This window comes from Hippocampus bargibanti, linkage group LG17 (assembly GCF_051943395.1).
Source record: "Hippocampus bargibanti isolate YZ-2025 linkage group LG17, ASM5194339v1, whole genome shotgun sequence".
NCBI lineage: Eukaryota > Metazoa > Chordata > Actinopteri > Syngnathiformes > Syngnathidae > Hippocampus > Hippocampus bargibanti.
Window position 1 is genome coordinate 3,363,506 of NC_142750.1, and position 11,495 is coordinate 3,375,000.

Here is an 11,495-nt window from a genome sequence, read left to right on the forward strand (position 1 = left end):
TATGTATACAGTTTGTACATGCAGAATAAAATTCTTGACTTACTTCCATCGATGCTGGCACACCTTCTTCCCACCTCCTTCCGTCTGGTTGCTATGGCGATTCCTTCTCGACCTCCTCTCACTACCTTCAGCAACTGCTTCCTTCTCGCCTCTCTCACCACCTTCAGCGACCCCTTTGCTCTTGTGTCTTCCTACTTTTCCACTTCCCTCTCGACCGTCCTCGCCCTCATCGTTCTTGCGATGCAAACAAGGTTTCTTGTGTTCCGATTGCCCCGTCCCTCGACTTCCGCTGCGATTATGATGATGGCGCCTCGTAGGCCGCTCCTCCGAGCCCGGCCCGGGGATGACGGTTGTATCCAATCGCACATGGGAGCCTCGATGATGATGCGTACCTTTCCGGCTTCGCCTGCTCTCGGTGGACTCGCCTCGCTCCAGAGGAGCTTTAGCGGGGCGTCCTTGACTTGCCTGTTGGTGGTGTTGCGTTTCCTTGTGGAGGTCATCGGCGGAATGCCGCGGGTTGAAGCAGAGGTCCGGATTGTTGTCAGTGTTCTTGTTGGTATTGTTGTTGCGGTTTTCAAGGGGGTCAACCACCAAAGGTCGATCCAGATGAGTTTTCATATCTGGTCGGACGTGGCGTGAGAAGTTGACCTGAGCATGAAGGGTAGCTATTTTTACACCCGTATCGCTTCAAAACTGTAATAAGTGAAAAATGTTTGGCCGACATACTTCGGAACCTCTAAAGTTTGATTCACTGATAGGTTGTACGTTTCATTGCAAAAGCCAAAAGATGTCATACAATATTACTACAGTAAAGTCTCGTTATATCGATATCGGATATATCGATAGTCCCGGTTATATCGATACTATTTCTATGCACGCACGGAGAAAATTACATGCAAACAGGGTCGGATATATCGATAGTCCCGGTTATATCAATATTTTTTCGGACTCCCTTGAATATCGATATAACGAGACTTTACTGTATATGACCTGGATTAGATTGTTGGTATTTTAAAGATTTTCAATGGCAAATGAGCGCCTTGGTATGACTTGAGCGGTTCCACCATAAAAAAAGTATGTCGATATCAGAAACATAACATTTACATCGCCATCACTTGTGTACACTGATAACACAAGTCTAGAGGCATTTTTTTGCCTTGTCCTTTACATTGTTGTGTTCTTCCCTCCCTGTTCTTGCCTTCCAGCGGTCTTCAGGGTCCATCTCGTTATAAAGGGCTTCTCGGCTGGATGCCAGAGTTTGCTTCCTAAGCTCCTTGGTGCGCTGCTCCCATACAGACTTATTGAGCCCCTTGTTGTGGTTCTTCTGCTGCTCCTTACTGTGAAAACCAAGCATGGTACAGAAGAATGAACGGAAAGCGAGTAGAAGGATTTGCATCCAGAAAGCTGACCAAGTACACACAAAGCAACGTGCATGGGATTATGGAAGCATGCAAGATAAGGTAAGAATTTGTTTTAATGAGCAACGATTAAACGGACACAGAGCAACAAACCTATGTATTGTCGGAATTAAATTAAGATGATAACAATTTATTAGTTACAACAAACAAAAGACTCCAAAAATATTTGGTGACCACTATTATAGCCTTAAATCGATTCTGATTTCTGTCACAAGTGTAGCAAGATTACACCTCTAGGAAAAGTAGCAAAAGTAGCACTTGGCGACAGTTTAGTCAGGGACATAAAATGTTGGAGACAAACAAAGATGGGGAAGAGGCAAGGAGTTGTTGGGTCACTTTACAGAAGAGATTTATAAATAAATTTTAAAAAATTATAATAATACCAGTCCAGAAAGCGGTCAGTAGCGTTGTGAGAATCACTGTGTACTTTGTTGCTGAGGAGGGAAACAGTTGGTGTGTGAGATAGCAAAAAAAATGGCAGGGGGGGAAGGTTTAACTCAAAATGGATCTACTTCATGTCATAAGGATTTTTATTTTCACGTCTATATTGTGTACACGTCACATTTTTGGAATGAAAGGACACATCTGTGAGTTTGCGATCCAAACAAAAACATCAGTCAGTTGTTTATGATGAGCCTTTTTTCAAGCGCCACGCATACTAACACAACATACTCTGCGATGTCACACGAGGCCACACAACCCGTAAGCGTGTTTTGTACGGGCTCATAACCCGAATTCATAGGAACCGTGTGTGACATAAAGAAAGCAGAGGCTGTTGTATCAAAGCAGAAAAGGTCACTGCGAATTGCGTGTGTTCACGCTGTGTTCTCCCACTGCCCTTAAAACCTTTACGAGTGTATGTTTATGTGTGAATGGGTGCCGTTGTGTATAAAATATATAAAAAAAACACAACGGATTTAAAAATAATTTGAATTGTAGACGCCATGGTAAAAAGGAGGGCAAAGTCTGTTCCATGGCCGCTAATCTTTAGGGCTGTACAAGTTCTCATTGAAGACCAACCAGGAAACCTTATCTGTTGTGTCAGTGCCTTGTGTATAATCCTGTTGCCCACAAATAGGTCGATAGATAGATAGATCGATCGATAGATCGATCGATAGAGACAAGGATCGACACTCACGCTGCGATAGAGAGGTTGGCAGCTGAGAGGGGGCTGACTTCCGCTACCTCCTTAGCTTTTTGCAACGCGATCTTCTGACTGGCAGCCTCCTCCTCTTCTTGCTCATCCTTCCGGGATAGAAATAAAGAAAGGGGACAAGGATGTCAATGGACGAAGGTAAAAACAAGCAAACAAAAAGGTTTAGTCATCATGAGGTAACGTTGAGCCACGGTGACACCTTTGTTAGTTCCTGCGCATTGGCCAAATTGTCCACAGCGATAGCCAAGAAGACATTCAGCAGAGTATCTGAGTGAAGAGTTATAAGAAAAGCACCGCGTGGGTGTTTGCAGTATTTATACGCAGTTCCACACTAAGGCACAGACTCATGAAATTTAAAAAAAAACAATAGTATTTAACTTCCTTTTACAGTGTTTGCCACAATTTTTCATTTTATATCGGCAAGCAAAGGATACAGTTTCCAAAAAGTGTGAGCACAATGAAGAAGACGGAGAAAGCCATGCCCTTGTTGACTCCGCCCTGAGACTTGATGCCGGAGTACATAACCATATTCCAGTCTTCTCCCGTCAGGATCTGGCCATCAGCATGCACAAAAAAAAACAATGTTGTCTTTGGGATTTTATCACATTAAATTCATAGTCACATATCAAGAGTTAACATCCTCTGCTATCTGTAATTCGCCAAGTCAAAAGCTTCGGGAATGTCACTGATTTAGAGTTAACGTGAAACATAGAAGCGCACTGTCATGCAAATGACATGGTCTCGAATGTCATCATTTAAGACAGTTTCATCAGCTTTCGCTTACCTGAAACACTGTCATTATTGCCGCCGGGAAGGTATCAAAGTTTGTTGAAGGAGTGCCATTTTCAAAATTAAACCTGACGGGGGGAAAAGACAACTGGAGTGTGATTGATTTGAAATCGATTTTTGAGAGAAAGGGCAATCAGTAGAATTATTGCATCCTAAACGTACTGTACACTTAAAATGTGCTGAATAAGGAAGGATAAATGAAACGGCACTGACTGTCCTCCGAAGAGCTGCATTCCCAGCAGGGCGAAGACAACTATGAAGAGGAAGAGTAGGAAGAGCAAGCTGATGATGGACTTCATGGAGTTGAGCAAAGACACGACGAGGTTTCGTAAAGATGCCCAGTACCTAGAAAAACAGAAGACAAAACTGATTCCCTCTGCATACAATAAATCCCTTACATTTAGTATCGGAATCCAAGACACTCACTTTGTAACCTTGAAAATCCTCAATAACCTGAGAGCTCGTAAAACACTGATGCCGAACGACGTGCCCGGCTGGATAATAGACCACAGCACTTCAAATATGCTGCCGCAGATCACCTATTTCAACACAGACGCATGCGACCCATCGTTATCATGTAAATGTAGCGGGAAGGGTCTCTTTCGGTGGTGTTTGGGGTTTTCCCTCAAGTCGTGGCGGGACTCACTATGCAGTCAAAGCAGTTGAAAGAGGAGTTGAGGTACGCCTGCCTTCCCAGACCGTACATCTTGACAAACATCTCTGTCAGGAATATTCCCAGGAAGATAAATTCAGCATAATCTATGAGCAGTGAGACAAAGAAAAAAAATAAGTGATGGATACCTGAGAGTAGAATCATTGATCTGTCCATACTCACTTAAAAAATCAGAGAGCGGTTCAGGCTGGTCGTAGTGCACGACAGCCACACATAGCGTATTGAGTCCCACCAAACACAGTACAGTCCAGTAGAAGGCCTGGGACTTCACCATGTGTCGAATTAAGAAGCGCAAGCGCCTTTCTCTTCTCTTGAAAGTCGATACTTCGAGCTTGGAACTTTTTAAACTGGCACGGGCAAACGGTGAACCTAGCGGGGAGGAACTCAGTGTCACGAGCATGTCAGAGGTGACAAATCCAGGTCTAGATAATAAAAACTCTGCTGAAGTTTGGTTGTATAAAGGAATGAAAACGAGGTCGGACGGGTCAGGTGATAGTGATACGCAAGCTAGCATCTGAACGTTCTGTACCAGTGATTACGCTTTGTGAGCGTATGAGTTCTCACCAACTGCCAGGTCTCCCTCTCCCTCCTCCGGGTTTAGAAGCTCGGCTTTGCTTTTGTGGTTCTTGGTTGCTCTCCTGCGGGAGCCTGGAATGGAAAGCAGTTTTTGTCATTTTCACTCAAGTTGAAGGACCCACAGAATACTGAGCTTTAGGACTTCATAAATACTCAAGACACCGTTAGAAACAGTTGAAAGAACCCCTACCATCATAATCGTTTTCATTGTCATCATCTGCCAGGAGAACCTCTTCTGCAAAAAAGAAAAAAAAATATTGGATGTTCATCCGTTTTACATTAAATGCACGGATGGATGGATGGTTGGTTGGATGATATGGAGAGACAAATACTATGGATGGATATAGAGCTTCAATTTACCAGCTTTGCAGATCCACTCCAAGTAACCATTGAGTTCCCTTTCAATCTGCTGTTGCCTTCTCAACTTAAGGAACTCACTCCTGTTTTCCACTCGCTCTCTTTCTTTGGCAAACTCCCTGTGAGCGTATTCACGCAAAAAAATAGGTTTTAAACTGATACATTTGGGTACATGTATTTATTTTTTTTGCACGTCTCGCTTAGCAGACCCCTTACCCTGACAACACACCCAGCACCAGGTTAAGCATGAAGAAGGAGCCGATGATAATAAGGGGGATGAAATACATCCAGTTCCAGGCGCTCCCTGAGGCATCGTTGCTCTGGAAACGCACAAACGTACACACAAACACCCATCAGAGGTTTTTGACCTTTCACTGTGATAGAGATTAGACATAATAAGAAGTTATCATATTTAAAAGGTCCATGCTGTTATATGCCTAGTGAACATGTGTGACTCGAATCCACAATTGAAGCACAGAGTTATTCGTTATTCTAGTTTTTGATGCGCTGACAATTCAGCTAGACACTCACAGTTTTTGCTTAAATGAAAAAGTTCCAAATTGTGTTATGCCTTCCCGTACCATACCCAAAAAAACCCAACTCATCCCTATTATTCATGCATCACCGCTTTGAGTTGATTCTGTTTTCCTTCTCCTTGTTTTGTTTCTCCTGCCGTCCTTCAGTGTCCTGTTGAGTCATTCATTACTTACATCAATCTTTTCTACTTGAATTCCTTCATGCCTTTCTTGCGATCTTCTGAAGCTCGTGCCACTCTCACTAATCAACATCTCCCCCCTCAGCCTACCTCCAGCCGTGGACCCATCTTCAAAACAACCCCCCACCCCCTGCCTTGCCTCCTAAGAACCCTTCCTCTGTCTACTCGGAAACTGGCATGGCTACCGTGTACCCAATGTACCGCAACCCCCCTTACCCATTAAACTTTAATCACTTCTCTCTCCAGAATCAACATGAATAACTCCGGCTGAAAAGTCTCTTTTAAATATAGAACAGCACCGGGAAGGCGGCACATAGGGAGAGAAACATCACGCGAAAGAGACAGCGCCGTTATAAGAGCGGACTTATCATGACCATGCTGGAAATTTGGTCAAGAACAAAAGGTCCAAGTCCTTCCCTCCAGAGAACCAAGCACTTACATAGTACAACAGTTCAGTCCAGCCCTCCATGGTGATACACTGGAAGACGGTAAGGATGGCGAAAAGGATGTTGTCAAACTGGGTGATGCCGTAGTTCGGACCGAGCCAGTACTTTCGACACGTGGTACCCTCCGGACACAATCGCGACGGAGGCTCCGTCCCACACGGGAACTCTTCTCGGATCTCTCCTGGATTTGGGCAGACGTTCAAAGGGGTTTAGTCTCCTTCTAGTCATAATTCCACACCGCGTATGCATTTGGCGTACCTGTGTGATTGTCAAAGCAGGTTTTGTGGAATTTGCCCATGTAAAACTCCAAGCCGATGATGGCGAACATGAGGATAGCAAAGAAAAGCAGGAGGCCAATTTGGAGCAAAGGGATCATGGCCTTCATGATGGACTTGAGCACCACCTGTAAGCCTGAGAGGCAAAATCCAGACACCATGAGTGCATTTTTCTGCGACATTGACTAAAAATAACACCAGAATTTTGAGGAGAAAAAAACCTTCTCAATGAAATAATTATAAATCCTAATATTACGATACACATAAGCGGATTAATTAAACAGACACTCTGCAATTGAATTATTTCTGTAAATCTCGTTTGGTATGAGGATGGGTTCATTTCATCCTGATTTCTTTCTTTTTCTTTTTTTTTTTTTTTTTGCCGACAGCGGCGGATCAAAGTTACATTGAGCATTTTGGAATGTTTAAAGCTAGCTGACAAAGTAACATACAGTAAAGTCTCGTTATATCGATATCGGATATATCGATAGTCCCGGTTATATCGATACTATTTCTATGCACGCACGGAGAAAATTACATGCAAACAGGGTCGGATATATCGATAGTCCCGGTTATATCGATATTTTTTCGGACTCCCTTGAATATCGATATAACGAGACTTTACTGTATTATACAATCTACCGTTTAAGTATTTATTCTGCATGTGAAAAAATATTTTTTAAGCTACTACCAGATCTTACAGCTGTGTTAGCAAATATATTTCATAAGTAACTTAATTTTAATATTGCCGGTGATTCCCCACAATGTGCGGGCGGATGGGGATTGCGAAATTAACTCATTCACTGCCGGACGATGTACAAAAATGTGTCCACTCCGGTGCCAGGATTTTTGTCATTTTCACTCAAATTGCAGGACCCACAGAATATTGAGTTTCAGGACTACATAAACATTCAATTCAGCGTAAGAAACCTTAAACTCTCTTCTTTGATCAGAAAAAAAGTTATATGTGTCTGGAGTTATTAGAGCTCGAAATGGGGGTGGCTGTACAAAATACAATACACACAGATTGATTTATATAGTGCTTTAGGCTGTAACGAAGCGCTAACAAAGACAATAGGAAAATGCCACTTCTGGAAGGGAAAAACATTGCCAGAGGTCTGACCAGAAATTTATCGGCACCCCAAGCAAGAAAAAACTAAACCCGAACAAACTTGGGAATGATGCTCCACGTTGTACTTTTCAATTTCCGAAATTCGGAAATGGCAGCGAATGAGTTAATAGATTTCACGGCATGTAAACGCTCAATCCGTGTTTCCACTGTAAATTAACAATTTCTCAAACCTCCGGGACAACTTTTCATTTTACAGTTTTTTTTTGCGGCGGAGATTTGTGGCCCAATTTTAATACACCAAACTAGAATTTCAAAAAAAGCCACACTTACTGGGAATACCAGAAACCAGTTTCAAAGGCCTCAAAACGCGAACAGCTCTGAGGGTCCGTAGGTCAAAATCTGAGCCCACAGTTGACAGGATCCTAATAGAAGAAATGCAAAGAGGCAATCAGTATGCAACATTTTTGCATTTATTGTTCGACTCACGAAAAATGTAGCTAGCTATCTATGTACTGCCTATTAGCTATCTAACTGACTAGCTGGCTATCTAGCTAGCTATCTATCTTCTGTCAATTAGCTATCTAAATGACTAGTTGGCTATGGCTAGTTATCTATTTTCTGTCTATTAGCTATCTAACTAACTGGCTGGTTATCTAGCTGGCTATCTATTAGCTATCTATCAAGCTAGCTATCTATCTAGATGGCTATCTAGCTAGCTATCTATTGACTATCTATTAGCTAGCTAGCTAGCTTTCTATCTATTTAAGCATTTATGCATTGATTGGTGCCTCTCTAGTGCCCTAAAAAATCACCATAGATACAATGGTATGGTGACTAGCAAGCTAGCCAGTTAAAATGTCAGGTAAGGTATTAGCTATCTATCTGACTACAAACATTAAAAATTCAGTTTGTTTTGCTCGTTTGTTGTGCTATTCGTGCTGGGCAGTCATATTTTCTGTGCCGTCCAAAAGATTAAAGAATCTGTTTGCTATCTATCAAGCTAGCTAGCTATTACCTATCTATCTAGCTGGCTATCTAGCTAGCTATCTATTGACTATCAGCTAGCTAACTTACTTTCTATCTATTTGTGTTACTTCCGGGTTGAGTGAACGCTGGCGCGTATGGCTGCCGCTGCTCACCCACAGAAAAACTGATCCTGTGAGTCTAAAGTGACCTTGAGAGTTTTGAAAGGCGCTTAGAAATGAAATGTATTCTTATTCTTATTCTTATTCTTATTCTTATTCTTATTCTTATTCTTATTATTATTATTATTATTATTATTATTATTATTATTATTATTATGAAGGTACACACAAACCCAATTCCATGCAACTGTAGGCTCATGGTATGTAAATCCTGCAAGAGCAGAACGAATCGATAGTGAAGTGTCGAGCAGAAGGACTATAAATTTTCATAAAAGAAGGATGATGGAGTGATGAGCAGAAGGTGGTGAAAGGGCTGTCGAATTAAGGCGGCGAGGAATGTCACATGACTAGGACATTACAGTCATTAAAAGAAATATATCATAGCTTATTCAAAGTATTTGCAGACTGTGCATGAATTGATGTTGCACCGGAGAAGGGAGAGCGGCTCAAGAATGGTAAACAAGGTAGTGTGTGTGCATGTGAAGAATCAAAAGATGTTCCCCACCCTGAGCCGCCAGACTTCTAGTCAGTCACCCGTCTGACGCACAGAGTGAATCGTCACTCCTTCTCACTTCTTCCTCTTGCTATTTCTTCTTCTTCTCTGTCTTTTTTTAGGTGTGAGTTTTCTCTTTCTGTCATTCTGACTCATTGCCTCTCGCTTCTAGTGATGGGAATTCCGGCTCTTTTCAGAGAGCGGCTCTTTTCAGAGAGCCGGTTCTTTTGGCTCGGCTCACTAAAAAGATCCAGCTCTTATGGCTCCCAAATGGCTCCTATGTTCGTTTGTTTGTTTGTTTGTTTGTTTGTTTGTTTGTTTTTTTTTGGCTTAAATTAACTAACTACCAAAAATCATGTAAAATTATGTGAAAACTGGCTATCTAGCTAGCTATCTTTTGGCTCTCTAGCTAGATATATTTTCGCTATCTAGCTAGCTATTAGCTATCTATCTATCTATCTATCTATCTATCTATCTATCTATCTATCTATCTATCTATCTATCTATCTATCTATCTATCTATCTATCTATCTATCTATCTATCTATCTATCTATCTATCTATTAGCTATCCGTCTAGCTAGCTATCTACTAGCTGGCTATCTATTAGCTATTTACTAGCTGCCTAGCTAGCTTTCTATCGATTCGAGTTACTTGCGGGTTGAGAGAACGCTCGCGCTTGTGGCTGCCGCTGCTCACCCGCAGAAAAAATATCCTGCGACTGGCCCCCTTTTTTAAATTTCCAGATGCATCCCTGTAATGTTCATGTACTCTCAATGTTTTTACTGGCGCCAAACTAATTAAGGAGTTGGGGTGCCAAATGCTGAGTAGGAAACCTTCATTCTGGGAATAATTAATCATGGTTTTGTCTACACTAAAAAAAGGCTGAATGGGGTGGGTTTAATATTGCCCAAGTACGAGGCTGCCCGAGAGCCGCTGACATCCCATAATCCGAGCGCTTGTCTCAGTTCGATTGTAAATTCGCAGGCCTCACCGAAAATTTCTCAATCGAATCTCAATGGGGTGCGTTCAATATTGTGCAAGTACGAGGCTGCCCGACAGCCGCTGACATCCCATAATCCGAACCCTTGTCTCAGTTGGATTGTAAATTCGCCCGCCTCATCGCAAATTTCTCAATCGAATCTCAAGTCCGGGAGTCCATCTTAAATCGTCGGCGGCTGCCGTGCCAAACGTCGGGTTCGACGATGGCGCTTCCTCATTCACGCCGTCTCCACGGTTACGTCGCCCTTTCTCATTCATAAGCGTTTCCATGGCAACAGCAACCTTGCCTCATTGATAGAATCTCTGTATCACCTTGGTAACAGAGCCAAAGGAGGAGTCTGGGTGTTTTAACCCCCCTCCTGCCCATCCATTCTTTTCTGTGCATCAACAACTTACAGATATGTATACTTCACATAGTGTCGTACTACAAGATGTCCCCCCCCCCTCCCCACACCAGCAAAGCAAACAGATGCCGGTAGAAGATCAAACATATTAAGTATGAATCATTTTCCCCAATGCGCTATTGGAAAGTAGGTCGTAAAATGAAGACACCCAATGATGATCAGAGGCGATGACTGTACGTGCATCTTGAATAGCGCTAACTGCTATGTGGAATGCAGTTCATTATTATTTGGATTAAGCACCACCGGGGATCCCATCCCATCCCCCCCCACCCCCAGGGGAACGTCGCACATTAGATAAAACATCATCTGACGTGGCCACTTGCCACCTGCGTTCCTGCTGACTTCAGCTCAATGAGGCTAATGTGTTGCAGTCGACCAAATATGCTCCCCGATTATCTTTTGCTGTGTTTATGAAGCCCGTTTATCCATCCCAAATTCTCTTACATTCACGCCGTAGCCCAAAATCACGAGGAGTTAAACATACAGTGATACCTTGGCTTACGAAATTAATTGGTTCCCAGAAAGTGTGTGTAAGGCTAAACGTGTGTATTCCAAACATTAATTTCCCATAGGAAACCATTAAAATGAGAATAATCCGTTCCCGGATCCCCATAAAACGTAATTTTCAACTAAATAAGCCTTAAAACTACACCCAATATACCTTATTTTATGTATAATAAATGTGCTATGGTATTGTAATTAAAGAAATAAACTGTACTGTGTAATAAAGTTGTTTTATTTACCTTTGTGATGGTCATTGATGGCTTGATGGAATGGATAGCTTTTTGCATAAAGTTCTCAAGGAGCTCTGGGTTGCAGACGCAGGCAGACATACTAGAAACTTCATTAACAGCTGGCTCCCTTGCTTGTATGTTCTCTTCAAATTGTACAGATGGCTTGTGCAGGTTATTTGTGGAGCCTGATTGATGGGATATTTTAACCTTGCAGTCTACACTCTGCCTTAGAACTATTAATA

The 11,495-nt window shown here is 42.4% G+C and overlaps 1 protein-coding gene and 1 long non-coding RNA gene across 15 annotated transcripts in view; one reads left to right on the forward strand and one right to left on the reverse strand.

Annotated features, from left to right (window-relative positions):
* Positions 1-11,495, reverse strand: part of cacna1aa (calcium voltage-gated channel subunit alpha1 Aa) — a 66,203-nt gene that overhangs the window by 37,532 nt on the left and 17,176 nt on the right. For 8 of the 14 annotated variants that reach the window (XM_089019160.1, XM_089019163.1, XM_089019170.1 and 5 more), the window contains exons 4-21: positions 7,808-7,899; positions 6,389-6,541; positions 6,124-6,311; positions 5,186-5,289; positions 4,973-5,088; positions 4,803-4,847; positions 4,601-4,684; positions 4,199-4,405; positions 4,010-4,122; positions 3,790-3,902; positions 3,577-3,708; positions 3,359-3,431; positions 3,009-3,126; positions 2,774-2,841; positions 2,557-2,663; positions 1,802-1,852; positions 1,169-1,337; positions 44-648 (exon numbers count right to left, since the gene is read on the reverse strand). In XM_089019160.1, coding sequence (XP_088875286.1) covers positions 44-648; positions 1,169-1,337; positions 1,802-1,852; positions 2,557-2,663; positions 2,774-2,841; positions 3,009-3,126; positions 3,359-3,431; positions 3,577-3,708; positions 3,790-3,902; positions 4,010-4,122; positions 4,199-4,405; positions 4,601-4,684; positions 4,803-4,847; positions 4,973-5,088; positions 5,186-5,289; positions 6,124-6,311; positions 6,389-6,541; positions 7,808-7,899 — 2,538 coding nt within the window. The remainder of the gene's footprint in view (positions 1-43; positions 649-1,168; positions 1,338-1,801; positions 1,853-2,556; positions 2,664-2,773; positions 2,842-3,008; positions 3,127-3,358; positions 3,432-3,576; positions 3,709-3,789; positions 3,903-4,009; positions 4,123-4,198; positions 4,406-4,600; positions 4,685-4,802; positions 4,848-4,972; positions 5,089-5,185; positions 5,290-6,123; positions 6,312-6,388; positions 6,542-7,807; positions 7,900-11,495) is intronic. The other 6 variants (XM_089019174.1, XM_089019172.1, XM_089019169.1 and 3 more) reach the window with 3 other exon arrangements.
* LOC148885264 (uncharacterized) overlaps positions 1,328-11,495 on the forward strand; it is a 15,202-nt gene continuing 5,034 nt past the window's right edge. The window contains exon 1 of the long non-coding RNA XR_016118109.1: positions 1,328-1,460. This is a non-coding gene — a long non-coding RNA (uncharacterized LOC148885264). The remainder of the gene's footprint in view (positions 1,461-11,495) is intronic.